The sequence below is a fragment of the Tamandua tetradactyla genome, chromosome 13, assembly GCF_023851605.1.
Source record: "Tamandua tetradactyla isolate mTamTet1 chromosome 13, mTamTet1.pri, whole genome shotgun sequence".
Lineage (NCBI taxonomy): Eukaryota > Metazoa > Chordata > Mammalia > Pilosa > Myrmecophagidae > Tamandua > Tamandua tetradactyla.
Window position 1 is genome coordinate 27646382 of NC_135339.1, and position 15767 is coordinate 27662148.

General features: G+C 42.1%; 1 protein-coding gene across 9 annotated transcripts in view; it reads right to left on the bottom strand.

Annotated features, from left to right (window-relative positions):
* Window positions 1-1576: 1576 nt before the first annotated feature.
* HK1 (hexokinase 1) overlaps window positions 1577-15767 on the bottom strand; it is a 156831-nt gene continuing 142640 nt past the window's right edge. For all 9 annotated transcript variants that reach the window (XM_077125061.1, XM_077125064.1, XM_077125057.1 and 6 more), the window contains 2 exons: window positions 4585-4818; window positions 1577-2496 (listed from right to left, as the gene is read on the bottom strand). In XM_077125061.1, the coding sequence (XP_076981176.1) occupies window positions 2346-2496; window positions 4585-4818 (385 nt within the window). In that variant the 3' untranslated portion in view covers window positions 1577-2345. The remainder of the gene's footprint in view (window positions 2497-4584; window positions 4819-15767) is intronic.

A 15767-nucleotide genomic window follows, 5' to 3' on the forward strand; every position in this document is an offset into this window, starting at 1 on the left:
TTTTACAAGACAGGCTTATCACCTGAGAATGTGCCATCTTTTTCCCTAGATAAGTACGCATTACATCTAGCTTGGTTCCTACATTTTATTGGTTGAAGAATGCTGTTAATATCTATTCTGCATTGATAGAAGCCTGTCTTGCCACTGAGTAAATCCCTCCAATTAATATTTTCTTCTCTAAAATAGTAGTCATTTATTGTGAGAATGCTTATCTGTTTATTTATTATAATACTGAGTCATATAAATTTTCAATAAAACCAGAAACTTTCTTAACGTAAAAAAAAATCAAAAGGAACTGGGCTTGAATCCCAGCTGGGATTGGGCAAATCACTCTGACCTTAGCCTCTTTGCCCTTTGGCTAAAGGACCTCACAAGATATTATGAGAATCCCTCTAGGTGATGCCTATAAAACTAGCAGGCCAGACACAGATGAAGTGCTCAATAAACAGCTGCCAAAATTTCGATGACGACCGTGTCAGCCTTTTTACACAAAAGCCTCCGGCAAGTCAGCCACACAGCATCCACCCTCATGCCTACAGCGGGGCGGTGGCAGGCAGAGAATCCCAACTGTCCCCACTCCCAGAAAGCTCCTGGCCTGGCCCAGCCCACCCTCCCAAGGGTGTACCTCTCTCTGTTTGCCCACTCACCCTCCACGCCCCAGGGCCCCTCCAGAAGAGCCATGAAACACTGTAAATGCACATTAAGAAGTTTAATGTCATCTATGTTCTCCACAAAGACCATGGAGCCAGACACCGGCACCATTGGTGCCCCAAATAAAGTCCGATCTCACCAAACCAAGTGGGCATGCAGTCTGCAGTTGTCCTGAAGGGAGCCACTTAAAGCTGGAAGTCACGGCTTGGGAGACACACAGGGCACCAGAATAGGAACTGCCAAAGGATCCACCAGAGGGCTGGGGGCAGAACCCAAAAGGGCAGCCACACGGAGAAACAGCAATCTGCCAACATTGATGTTGGTAGGGATTTGTTTAAGATCGAGGTGGGGGGTGGGAAGGGAAGGAATGCAGCAAGTCCTGCTACCCTGGGCTGCTTCAAACCTTCCTATGTGTTAGGGCAAAGGGTACTATTTAATCTGTTGCTCTGGGGTCAGCAGAATGGATGATAAAGGGGCAGGATCTGCTTGGGGATGGCAGGGAGAGAACTTCATTAAACCCAAACAGCCTCCTGGAAGCTGAGTTTTTTCCTTTGTTCCAATTCTAAGTGGGGGCAGGGACGGGCAAGTAAAGAAAAGACGTGGTTGAGTTTGCAGATGCTAAGGCCTTGCATTCCTTTACCCTATTAAAGAGGCTGGGGTAGGGGCTGCAGGAGCAACTTCATGGGATATGTAGAGGAGAGAACTGGCAGGGCAGGTACTGGAAGACAAGGGGAGAGACTACCACTGCGATATGGCCCAGAGAGGTTGTAGATGTCATCATGCCAAACTAAGGGCTCTAAAGGACACAATCTTCATTTGAAACTCTCTGCCCCACCCAGAAGGCCACAAAAGTCCCCAGGGTTTGGTTTTCACCTCATGCCAAGATCTCCTTCCCTCTCCCCAGCCATTAAGCATCACTCAAGTCTCTGGGTTGGTACAAAGTTTACTAGGTCATACAACATGGCTCACAAAAAGCGATGGGAATTTCCAGTGATGGCATTGTTTGTTGGTTGGTTCGTTTTACCCAAATGGAGACAAGACACTTTCCCACAGGAGACTGCCCACCTTCCCCCACAAGACAAACAGGATGCAAAACTATCACAATGTGGCTATGATTGGTTCCACAGACACACCATTTAGTGGTATCGACATGTCCCAATGGGAGCCTTGAGATGCCAGACAGCAGTGGGTGCTGGGATGCGAGGAAGCAGTTAATGCTACGTCCACACACGCCCTTTGGTTGCACCCCTGGGAGGGGAGTCCCAGCAGTGTCTGCTGGAGATAACACATTTCACATGGGGGATGCGTCCCCATGGCCAGCCTTCAGAGGCCCATAAGGCCTGTCAGGTGACATAACTTTTCATCTCAAGCCAATAAATAACATCATTGGATGAATGCATAAATTAGAAATAGACATCACTAAACTTCACACGTGGAGAACGTACGACCAGGTTGAAATCAAATCATGCAGAGTGGCAGGGCAGGTGAGGAGGGATCCAGGTGAGAGAGATTATCAACAGCACACACCCTATTTTGTACCCTACTTTATACGCCATTAGTTGTTGTGTTTTCTTCTCCACCGCGGCGATGGCAGGCTCCAGTGCTGGCTTCTCCCAACATGGCTGCTGGGAGGAACAGGGGGTCACCGCTTAAAGAGAAGTGCTGGAAGGGCAGCAGGCTGGGGTTCCTGGGCTTTAGCTGCTTGGGGCCATTTCCTCTCGGAGCCGCACACCCACAGCTGTGATGAGGGCCGCCCCTTTGCCGCTGCCATCTTCCGACAGCAGGAACGAAACGTTACAACTTGGTGACAGCTCCTTCACAGTTTGGTACATAATTCTGGAGAAGCTAAAAAAGACAAAAAACAGAGGAAGCTGTGGAGAGAATGGGGATCCACCTGAAAATGCCAAAACACCCTAAGAACAAAGAGGGCAAGCAAGATGCGTGGGGCACCACAAATCCCAGAGTGATCTGAACAGTGAAGAAAGAAGTATTTGCAAAGTCCCCTTGGGGGAATGGTGAGAAAGGGGGAAAATTCAACTTCCCATGTGGAGAATTCCTGATATTCTCGAAAGCAGTGGGGACAACCAAATCAAGATGTCAAGCCCTCAATCTTGGGGTTTGTTCACATAAAATTTTCCCTGCAAAGGATAGGCTAAGCCTACTCAAAATTAGGTCTAAGAGTCACCCCCAGAGAACCTCTTTTGTTGCTCAGATGTGGCCTCTATCTCAGCCCACACAGCAAGCAAACTCACTGCCCTCCCCCTCTCTATGTGGGACATGACTCTCAGGGGTGTAAATTTCCCAGGCAATATGGGACAGAAATCCTTGAATGAGCTGGGATGCAGTATCAAGGGATTGAGAAAACCTTCTAGACACCGTAGCTTACTAGGAATGGTAGAGAGGGAAGTGGAGTATAATCTACCATATTATCAGTTATGAGCAGGGACACACAACTGATAACCCAAAACCAAGCCACTCTGGGTAGCTGATAAGGGCCAGGGCATGATTAACCTACTCAGACTTATCCATCTTCAGAGCTTGGGGCTCCCAGGGAGCCCGAAAACTAAGACAGATGCCTAGTCCTGGCATGGACCACTGAGGCTGGCCCAAACTGGTCGAGCAGGAAGCTACATGTGAATGAATTATGATCCCCCCACAAAGCTGCAGTTGCTCTGAGACCCCCACCCCACCAACAGCAACAACCAAGCATCCAACACTGGATGCCACAATAGTGAAGGATAATTGCTAAATGAGGTGACTCCGTGCATTTGCATTTTAGAACAGAAGATGAAAGACAGGGCCAGGCCAAGGGTGCTTGGGTGATGGGGCCCTTAGGGGTCATAATACCTGCCATTCATTGAGCACCTCCTGGGTGCCCTATACTTTAAGTACATATTCTCCAGGCCCGTAGTGGCTATTCTTATCCCACTTTATAGATGAGGAAATGAGAAGATGTAAAGATCAAATACCTGGAGACAGCTTCTAAATCATGGTGCCAGGATTAAATCCCAAAATGTCTGGCTCCCCAGCCTAGTACAAAAGCACCCTCATTGGCTGCCTCAGTTGATAATGAGGCCTGCTAGTTAAGTGGAGAGTGGTGAGATGGAGCAAGACAGAGGTTCTATCACAAGCATGGCCACGAGATAAGCAATTGGTGTCTATATTGAGTGGGTGAGGTTGCTTATAAGTAGGGTGATGTTACGGCCTGGTTTCCCAGGGATGGTCCCAGTGTGCTGTGTGGTCCCAGAGTAATTAGCAGCACACTTCTCATCACAAAAGCACAGTGAATACATTACTCTACTTAGAAAAGCCCTGCTTAGGGACACATGGAGGATGGAAGAGCAGGCAAGGACCTGTGTCCTTCTGGGCCTGGGGTACTGGCATTTCCCAGACACTGACCACTATGAGATCTTGGCAACCAAAAGACCACTCCCTACCTCTTCTTGCCTTGAAGCCCAAGGCCAAAATGGCAGTGCCCTTCCAAGTCACTTGACAAATTCTAGATATAGCAAGGGAACAAGACAGTGGCCCTCCTCCTCCCTTTCCTCCACTCCCTCTCCTCACTTACCAAAAAGCCTTCGGGCCAGGCTGCAGCTAGCCCAGCTGATGCCCTCGCCACCCTCACCTTCTTCCCCACTCTCTAGCCCATCCCCGACTCAGCTCGACCTAAGAGGGACACAAGAGGAGGAGTGGGCAGAAGGAGACATGTCATGCAGAGGTCTGAGCTGCCCACCTAGGGATTCCAGGCAAACTCTCAGCCTGGTCAGTACCTCGCCCAGACGAGCCGCAATCCCTACACACACAGCCTTCTGGTTGATTGCACCAGGTGAGGGATTTCCCTGGTGGGAATCACAAGCTGATGCTCCCTTAACCATAAAGGGATCATGACAACCCAGGAAGGGCTGCCCATTCAAGCCTGAAGCCCCCACTTACTGCGGGTGAAGTTTGTAGAGCGTTCCATCCACTCCCACGGTCACGTTCAGGTGGCTGAGCCCTCTGTTCTCGCGGATCTTGTCTACCACGGCGGCCATGCCTGCACCACACAGCTGTGCGGCCCTCCTGGACACGACCCCACATACGGTCTTGACGAGGATACTGTCATCGCATGTGCTGTTTAGCCCCAGCTGCTGCAGGATGGCCCGGACCTGGAGCAGTGCCAAGCGGTCACTGTGGTGGACAAAAGCCAGGGGGCTGGGTGAAGCAGGGCCCACCAGAGCAGCCTGGGAGCCGACTCCAAAGGAATGGACCAAATCCCTGAACTTATCTGCAGTAGGGTCGTGGGTTTTTCCCTTCAAAATAACTTTTTTTTTTAAGTGACCACAAAAGCCTTACAGGAGAAATTGCAGAAAAAATGGCAAATCTAGGAAAGTGCAAATTGGAAAATGAAAACTAGACACAATCCTAATACACCCAGGAAAATGCTACTAACGTTTTAATCTATTTCATTCTAATCTAATTTTCTTAGATGCCATTTAAACAATATTATATTATGATTTGCAAAATGGGATCATCCTTTATTAATACATCTCACATCCTTAAATAGTATCTGAGAACAAGACTGGAAATGGCCACCACAGTATTCCATTCTAGGGATGAATCATAACTTATTTAACCAATTTGGGGACATTCAAGTTGTTTGCAATTTTCTGCTACTATAACATTTTGATGACGCTTCTTGTTTACCAACTCTGATTTTTTTCCTTAGGACACATTTCTGGGTCTCAGGGCTTTTTGATACATAGTGCCAAGTGCCTTTCATAAAAGTTGTATCCATTTACTCTCTCCCTAGCAGTTACCAGGCTGTACTTGTCCCCATGCACATTTACCAAACCATGCCTTCCACTCCCCCCACCCAATAAATGATCACTTTTTAAAACTTTTGACAATCTGAAAAGAGGCAGCGCACTGAAGTGTAATTTGCATTCCTCTCTATTTGTGAGGATGATCTTTTCTTTTTTCATTTGTTTATTCAGCATATTCAAATACCTATATGTCCAAAGCCTTTTTAATACCTGGGGTACTTATCTCTTTCTTATTAAATTTAAAGAAATGATGGTGATGGTGGTGGTAGTCAGCCTTTTCTGAGGACTTACTGTGTGACAGGTGCCTTAATCCTCTTAGCTGATTGATGCACATATTATTATTCCTATTTTAAAGATGAGGAAACCAAGGCTGGGAGAAACTAAGTAACTCTCACATGGCCAGCGGGGCACAGCTGGGTCTCAAGTCCAGAACTGCCGGACCCTCTAGCACCACCTATGCTCGGCAGCTTGTGGAGGACAATGTATGCTTTCCTCACCTTTTAACTTTGATTACCAATTTTTTTTTAACATACCAAAGCTATGCATCATATGTAGCTAAATTTTGCAATTTTTTCCGCCATGATTTTTTTTTTATAATTAGAGAAATTGTGGATTTACAAAACAATCACACATAAATTACAGGGCTCCTATATACTATGCTATTATTAACATCCTATATTACTGTGATACATTTGTTACAACTGATAAAAGCTTATTTTAATAATTGTATTATTAACTATAGTCTGTAGCTTAACTAGGGTTCATTGTTTGTGCTGTGTAATTCCTTGGATTTTTGAAAACTTTTTTTATTCTAGGACCATATATATAACCTACCATTTCCCCTTTTATTCACATTCAGGTATTTATTTCAGTGCTGTTAATTATATCCACAATGTTGTACAACGATTAGTACCATTCATTACCAAAACATTTCCATCGTTCCAAACAGAAACTCTGTACATTTAGAGCCTTAACTCTCTATTCCCTATCCCTACCCTGTCCCTCCGTGACCTATATTCTAGGTTCTGCGTCTATGAGTTTGCTTATTCTAGTTCTTTTCTATCAGTGAGATCACATGTTTGTCTTTTTGTGTCTGGCTTATTTCAGCCAACAAACACCATGTCTTCAAGGTTCATTTGTGTCATCGCATGTATCAGAACTTCTTTCCTTTTTGTGGCTGAATAATATTCCACTGCGTGTGTATGCCATATTTTGTTTATCCATTCATCTTTGACAGACCCTGGGGTTGCTTCCATCTTTTGGCAATTGTAAATGATACCACTATGAAGACTGGTGTGAATATCTGTTCAAGTCACTGCTTTCAATTCTTTTGGGCATATACCTAGAAGTGGGATTGCCGGGTCATATGGTTATTCTACTTAACTTCCTGAGGATCTGCCAAATTGCCTTCCACAGCAGCTGCACCATGTAAATTCCTACCAACAGTGAACGAATGTTTGTATGACTCCACATCCTCTCTAACACTTGTAATTTTCTGCTCTTTTTTTTTTTTTTTAAATAACAGCCATTCTAATGGTGTGAGATGGCATTTCAATGTTGTTTTGATTTGGCATTTCTCTAATGGCTAACAATGACAAGCATCTTTTCATGTGCTTTTTGGCCATTTGTATATCTTCTTTGGAGAAATATCTATTCAAGTCTTTTGCTCATTTTTAAACTGGGTTATTTGTCTTTTTGTTGTTGAGTTGAAAGATCTCTTTATATATCCTGGATATTAAAATCTTATTGGATCTGTGGTTTCCAAACATTTTCTCTTATTATGTAGGCTATAGTTTCACTTTCATGATAAAGTACTTTGAAGCACAAAAGGTTTTAACTTTGATGCAGTCCTATTTATTTTTTTCTGTTGTTGCTCTCACTTTGGGTATAAAGTCTAAGAAATCATTACCTAACACGAGGTTCTGAAGATGCAGCCCTACTTTTCTCCTAGGAGTTTGATAGTTCTGGCTCTTATAATTATTTAGGGCTTTGTTCCATTTTGAGTTGCTTTTTGTATATGATGTGAGGTATGGGTCCACCTTCATTTGCAAATGGAGATCCAATTTTCTCAGGAACATTGTTGAAGAGACTATTCTTTCCCAATTGAGTGGTCTTTGCACCTTGTCAAAAATCAGTTAGCCGTAAATACGAGGGTTGATTTCTGAACTCTCAGTTTGATTCCACTGGTCGATATGTCTTGTGCCAGTACCATGCTATATTGACTGCTGTTGCTTCATGATAAGTTTTAAAATCGGGTTGCGTCAAGTCATCCAACTTCTTTCTTCTTTTTCAATATAGCTTTCACTATTCCAGGCCCCTTACTCTTCCATATAAATTTTATGACTGGCTTTTCTATTTCTGCAAGGAAAGTATTGGAATTAGGGGGTGGGGGGACTGTGTGAATCTGTATATCGCTTTGGGTAGAATTGATATCTTAACAATATTTAGTCTTCCAATCCTGAATACAGAATATCCTTCCATTTATTTAGGTCTTCTTTGATTTCTTTTAGCAGTATTTTGTAATTTTCTGTGTGCAATTCTTTTACATCCTTGGTTAGAACTATTCTGATATATTTGATTCTTTTAGTTGCTATTGCAAATGGAATGTTTTTTTCTTGATTTCTTCTTTTGATTGTTCGTTGCTAGTATATAGAAACACTACTGATCTTTGGATGTTGCTTTTGTACCCTGCCACCTTGCTGAATTCATCTATTAGCTCTAGGAGTGTTGTGAATTTTTCACAGAATTTTCTGCGTATAGGATCATGTCATCTACAAAGTTTTACTTCTTCCTTTCCAATTTGGATAACTATTATTTCTTTTTCTTTATTTTTCTTGCCTAATTGCTCTGGCAAGAACATCCAATACAATGTTGAATAACAGAGGTGACAGTAGGCATCTTTGCCTTGTTCCTGATCTTAGAGGGAAAGCTCTTAGTCTTTCACCATTAAGTAGGATGCTAGCTGTGCACTTTTCATACATGCTGAGGATGTTTCCTTTCATTCTTAATTTTCTAAGGGTTTTTATCAAGGAGGGCTGGATTTTGTCAAATGCCTTTCTTGCATCAATTGAAATCATCATGAGGTTATTTCCCTTCATTTTGTTATTGTGGTCTATTAAATTAATTGATTTTTCTTGTGTTGAACCACCCTTGCATACCTGGGGAAATCTACTTGATCATGGTATATTAATTCTTTAATTGCTGTTGGATTTGGTGTGCATGTTGCTGGGGATTTCTGCATCTATTTTCATTAAGAGATACTGGTCTGTAATTTTCTCTTCTTGTGGTATCTTTATCCTGGCATTGGGATGAGGGAGATGGTGGCCTTGTAGACTGAATTAGAGAGTGTTCCCTCCTCTTCAGTTTTTTTTGGAGAGTTTGCAGTAGGATTGGTGTTAATTCCTCTTGGAATGTTTGGTAAAATTCCCTCTGTGAAGCCATCAATCTGGTCCTGGGCTTTCCTTTTTGGGATGGTTTTTGATGCCTGATTCAACTTTTTTACTAGTAATTGGTTTGTTGAGATCTTTTGCCTCTTCTCGAGTTAGTGTAGGTAGTTTGTGTGTTTCTAGGAATTTGACCATTTCACCTAGGTCATCTAACTTCTTGGCATACAGCTCTTCATAGTTTCCTCTTAAGAGTCCTTTTTATTTCATGTGGTTGGTAGTAATGCCTCCCTTTTCATTTCTGATTTTCATTATTCTCTTTTTCTTCATCACTCCAGCTAAAGGTCTATCAATTTCATTGCTCTGTTCAAAGAACCAGTTTTTCTGTTTCGTTGATTCTATTGTTTTTCACTTATCTCTGTTCTAATTTTTGCTATTTCTTTCCTTCAGCTCGCTCTGGGTTTAGTTTGCTCTTCTTTTTCTAGTTCTTCTAAGTTTGAGGTTAGGGCTCTGATTTGAAATCTTTCTTCTTTTTGAATTTAAGAATTTAGAGCTATAAATTTCCCACTCACCACTGCCTTTGCAACATTTCATAAGTTTTCATACGTTGTATTTCATTCTCATTTACCTCAAGATATTTCCTAATTTCTCTTGTGAGTTCCTCCTTAACCCACTGGTTATTTAAGAGTACATTGTTTAATTTCGATACAATTGTGAGTTTTCCATTTCTTATTCTGTTACTGATTTCCAGCTTCATTCCATTGTGGTTGGAGAATAAACATCGCATGATTTCTATATTTTAAATTTGCTGCAACCTAATATATGCTCTGTTCTAGAGAATGATCCATGTGTACTCAAGAAGAATGTATATCCTGCTGCTGTTGGGTGAAGCATTCTAAATATGTTTAATAGATCTAGTTGGTTTATACTGTTATTCAAGTCTTCTATTTCCTTACTGATCTTCTGTCTAGATGTTCTTGAATGTATTGATCTATTCTTGGATGTGGTGTACTGAAATTTCCTATTCTTTATGTAGAACTGTCAATTTCTCCCTTCAGTTCTGTCAGTATCTGCTTCATATATATTTTTTTAATTTATTTATTAATTTAAAAAATTAACAAACCAAATAAAACATCAACATATATAATCAGTAATTCACAATATCATCACTTAGTTGCATATTCATCATTTCTTAGAACATTTGCATTAATTCAGAAAAAGAAATAAAACGAACACAGAAAAGAAAAAAAAAAGCTTATACCTACCATACCCCTTACCCCTCGCTTTCATTGATCACTAGCATTTCAAACTAAATTTATTTCAGCATTTGTTCCCACTATTATTTATTTTGATTCCATACGTTCTACTTGTTTGTTGACAAGGTAGATAAAAGGAGCATCAGTGCTTCATATATTTTGAGGGCTTTGCTGTTATGTGCATATATTTATAATTGTTACATCTTCTTGTTCAATTGACCCCTTTGTAGATATAGAATCACTATCTTTGTCCCTCATAGCTGTTTTTTTTAAAATTTTTTTATTAATAAAAAAAAGAAAAGAAATTAACACAACATTTAGAAATCATTCCATTCTACACATGCACTCAGTAATTCTTAGTATCATCACATAGATGTATGATCATCATTTCTTAGTACATTTGCATCGATTTAGGAAAAGAACTAGCAAAACAGCAGAAAAAGATATAGAATGTTAATATAGAGAAGAGAATTAAAATAATAATACTGGCGGGCCGCGGTGGCTCAGCGGGCAAAGTGCTTGCCTGCTATGCCGGAGGACCTCGGTTCGATTCCCGGCCCCAGCCCATGTAACAAAAACGGAGAAACAGAATACAATAAAACAAGAAAATGTTTAAAAATGTTTCCCTTTCTTCCTTCCTTCCTTCCTTCTATCCTTCCTTCCTTCTCTCTGTCTTTCCTTTAAAAAAAAAAAAAATAATAATAATAATAATACTAATAAAAAAATATATATATAAAAAGGAAAAAGAAAAAAAACAAAAACAAAAGATACAAACACACAAACAAACAAAAAACCATATTTGAGGTGCAGCTTCATTCAGTGTTCCAACATAGTTACATTACACTTAGGTATTATTGTGCTGTCCATTTTTGAGTTTTTGTATCTAGTCCTGTTGCACAGTCTGTATCCCTTCAGCTCCAATTACCCATTATCTTACCCTGTTTCTAACTCCTGCTGGTCTTTGTTACCAATGATATATTCCAAGCTGATTCTCGAATGTCGGTTCGCATCAGTGGGACCATACAGTATTTGTCCTTTAGTTTTGGGCTAGACTCACTCAGCATAATGTTCTCTAGGTCCATCCATGTTATTACATGCTTCATAAGTTTACTCTGTCTTAAAGCTGCATAATATTCCATCGTAGGTATACGCCACAGTTTGTTTAGCCACTCGTCTGTTGATGGACATTTTGGCTGTTTCCATCTCTTTGCAATTGCAGATAATGCTGCTATAAACACTGGTGTGCAAATGTCCGTCTGTGTCTTTGCCCTTGAGTCCTTTGAGTAGATACCTAGCAGTGGTATTGCTGGGTCGTAATCCATTCTGCCATTCTATGTCTTTTGATTGGGAAATTCAGTCCATTAACTTTTAGTGTTATTACTGTTTGGATAATATTTTCTTCTACCATTTTGGCTTTTGTATGATATATATCATATCTGATTTTCCTTCTTTCTACACTTTACTCCATACCTCTCTCTTCTGTCTTTTCGTATCTGACTCTAGTGCTCCCTTTAGTATTTCTTGCAGAGCTGGTCTCTTGGTCACAAATTCTCTCGGTGACTTTTTGTCTATAAATGTTTTAATTTCTCCTTCATTTTTGAAGGACAACTTTGCTGGATATAGGAGTCTTGGTTGGCAGTTTTTCTCTTTTAGTAATTTAAATATATCATCCCACTGTCTTCTAGCTTCCATGGTTTCTGCTGAGAAATCTACACATAGTCTTATTGGGTTTCCCTTGTATGTGATGGATTGTTTTTCTCTTGCTGCTTTCAAGATCCTCTCTTTCTCTTTGACCTCTGACATTCTAACTAGTAAATGTCTTGGAGAACGCCTATTGGGGTCTATTCTCTTTGGGGTGCGCTGCACTTCTTGGATCTGTAAATTTAGGTCTTTCATAAGAGTTGGGAAATTTTCAGTGATAATTTCTTCCATTAGTTTTTCTCCTCCTTTTCCCTTCTCTTCTCCTTCTGGGACACCCACAACACGTATATTTGTGCGCTTCATATTGTCATTCAGTTCCCTGATCCCCTGCTCAAGTTTTTCCATTCTTTTCCCTATAGTTTCTGTTTCTTTTTGGAATTCAGATGTTCCATCCTCCAGGTCACTAATTGTAGCTTCTGTCTCTTTAGATCTACCATTGTAGGTATCCATTGTTTTTTCCATTTTTTCTTCTTTGTCCTTCACTCCCATAAGTTCTGTGATTTGTTTTTTCAGATTTTCTATTTCTTCTTTATGTTCAGCCCATGTCTTCTTCATGTCCTCCCTCAATTTATTGATTTGATTTTTGAAGAGTTTTTCCATTTCTGTTCGTATATTCAGCATTAGTTGTCTCAGCTCCTGTATCTCATTTGAACTATTGGTTTGTTCCTTTGACTGGGCCATATCTTCAATTTTCCGAGTGTCATCCATTATTTTCTGCTGGTGTCTGGGCATTTGATCAGATTTCCCTGGGTGTGAGACCCAGCTGGTTGAAAGGTTTTTCTGTGAAATCTCTGGGCTCTGTTTTTCTTTTCCTGCCCAGTAGGTGGCGCTCGTGGCGCTCGTCTGTCTGCGGGGCAGTTGGCCCAGGAAACCGCGCGTGGAGGGGGGGTCGCCGGCTGCTGCGGCTTGGGGGAGTGCCGGTCCAAATTGCCCAGCTGGCCCGAGACGCCAAGCGTGGCGGGAGGGCCCCGCTATCCAACGTTCCCAGTCAGACTGGGGAGCCACATGCGTGGAGGGGACCCCAGTCGCCAGCCGCCCCGGCCAGGAAAACACGCGCCCCTCGGGTATCTCACCGCAGCGGATTCTCCCTGCCCGTTCAGCCGTTCCAGAATGGGGTATGCTGTCTTTTTGGTCTCTGTCGTGACTCCGGGAGCTGTTTCGTATTGTTTCTGTTTCTTTAGTTGCTTTTCTGGAGGAGGAACTAAGACCCGTGCGTCTTACTAAGCCGCCATCTTCTCCGGAAGTCCTCATAGCTGTTTTGATTTAAAGCCTATTTTATCTGATATTAGTATCACTACCCCAGCTTTCTGTTGGTTACTAATTGCATAGTATATATTTTTTCCATCCTTTCACTTTCTTCATTCTTATGTCTTTGAATTTAAGGTAGTCTCTTGTAAGCAGCATATCCTTGGGTCATGTGTTTTTTAATCCATTCTGCCAATCTCTCTGTCTGTTGACTGGAGAGTTTAGTGCATTTACATTTTTAAGTCACTACTGATAATACAGGACTTTCTCCTGCCATTCTGTTATTTAGTCTTTGCAAGTCTTATACTTCTTTTGTTTATCAATTCTTCCATTAATTCTACTTTTACATTTTTGTGTGTGTGTGTGTGCATCATGTTCTAGTTTGCTAGCTGACAGAATGCAATATACCAGAAATGGAATGGCTTTTAACAAGGGGAATTTAATAAGTTGCTAGTTTAAAGTTCTGAGGCCAAGAAAATGTCCCAACTGAAACAAGTCTATAGAAATGTTCAATCAAAGGCATCCATCCAGGGAAAGATACCTTGGCTCAAGAAGGCCAATGAAGTTCAGGGTCTCTCTCTCAAGGAGAAGGCACATGGCGAATAAAGTCAGGACTTCTCTCTTAGTTGGAAGGGCACACGATGAACACGGCATCATCTGCTAGCCTTCTCTCCCAGGTTCTGGTTTCATGAAGCATCCCAGGAAGCATTATCCTTCTTCATCTCCAAAGGTTGCTGGCTGGTGGACTTTTGCTTCTTGTGGCTATGTTGTTCTGCTCTGCTCTCTCTGAATCTCCTCATTCTCTGAAATGTTTCCTTTTTTATAGGAATCCAGAAACTTATCAAGGCCCACCCAAATGGGTGTCGTCACCTAATCCAGCTTAACAACCACTCTTGATTAAATCACATCTCCAGGGAGATGATCTGGTTTCAAGCATATAGTATTGAATAGGGAATACTCTACCTTTATGAAATGGGAGTTTGATTAAAACAGCTTTTCTAGGGGACATACATCCTTTCAAATCAGCACATTCCACCCTCTGGACCCTAAAAAAGACACGTTTTCCCCATCTACAAAATACATTCATTCCATAACAATATCAGAGAACCTTAAACCATTTCAGTAACATTTCAAATACAAGAGTATCACAAGATTAAAATCAGTACAAAGTCTCATCAACATGGTGCACACACACACACGTTCACATGCATGGACAGTCCTAAGGCAAAATTTTCTCTATTTGCTCTGGACCTCTGAAAACTCATAAGTTATTTGCTGCCAACATACAAAGGAGGAACAGTCATGGGATATATATACACATTTCCATAGGGAGGAAAGAACACAGGGGTCACCGGACCCATACAGTTTTGAAAACCTGTGGTGCAAAGTCTATTCGACTTCAAAGTCTGAGAGTCATTTATTCTACCTTTATGAAATGGGCTTTTGATTAAAACATGGCTTTTCTAGGGGACACACATCCTTTCAAACCAGCACAACCATATTGAGTTGCCTACTCTTTTCTATCTAGATATATTTTTCAGTATTTTCCTTACAGTGGGATTAAAATTTAACATCCTAAATATAAAAAAATCCTATTTGGAATTAATTGGGGGCCAAGATGGCGGCTTAGCAATGTGCACATTTTAGTTTGTCCTCCAGAACAACTACTAAATAACCAGAAACAGTACAGAACAGCTCCCGGAGTCACGATAGTGACTGGACACACAGCGTACCGCAGTCTGGACCAGCTGGACCGGCTGCGAGCCTCCCCGGAACCATGAGTTCCCCAAGCCGCGGTGGCCAGCACCCGGCACCCCTCCCCCACAGGCAGCTTCCCAGAGGGAAAAGAAAGACACTCTAACAGTAGCAGGGACTGAGTCCAACCAAACACCAATTGTGGCATTAATCAACAAATTCTGACTACTAAAAATAGGCCCCCAGCTCAGGCGAACCTGGTCAAGGCAGAGGTCGCTTATTGGGCTAACTGAAAAAGAGGAAAGGGGACAAAACAGAGGTTTTTGTCGCTGTTTCTACAGAGGCTTGGCTGCCTCTGGATTCAGCGGCGGGACTACTCGGGCTGCAACTGCCCCAGGCATAGGCAGAAATGGACTGCTTTCAGGCTGTCTCCCGCCTGTGCCTTCCCCAGGGGAGGGGTGAAGCCCAACTCAGGTGGAATCCCTCTTTCAAGGAATTCAGAACCCAGGGCTTGGCAATTTGAAGCCATGAAAACCAGCCTACAACCTCTCCTCTGTCTCCACCATGCCCCCAGCAGGGAGCGCCTTCCAAAGATAAAGGTGCCACAACATCTTTTGCTGGTGGGACCCGCAGGCAGACTAGTGCCACATACTGGGCAGGATAAGAAAAACAGAGCACAGAGACTTCACAGGAAAGTCTTTCAACCTGCTGGGTCTCACCCTCAGGGAAAACTGATGCAGGTGACTCCTTCCCCCTGATAGGAGGCCAGTTTAGTCTGGGAAAACCCGGCTGGAGTCTGTAATACCTATGTAGACCCTCCTAAGGGTGGGGAGGGAAAAGGCACCTTACAAGCAGGGCAAGAAACAAGAAAACAAGAACTGAAAAATTATCCTCTGTTAAACAAAACCTAAGCTAGAGGTCCAGAAAAAGCTGAACAGAATGTCAAAGAACAGATAGACAACAAACTCATCTAGCAAGAAAACCCTAGGTAAGATAAGTGAAAGCTAACCCCAAAATAAACTAATTAAGGTAAT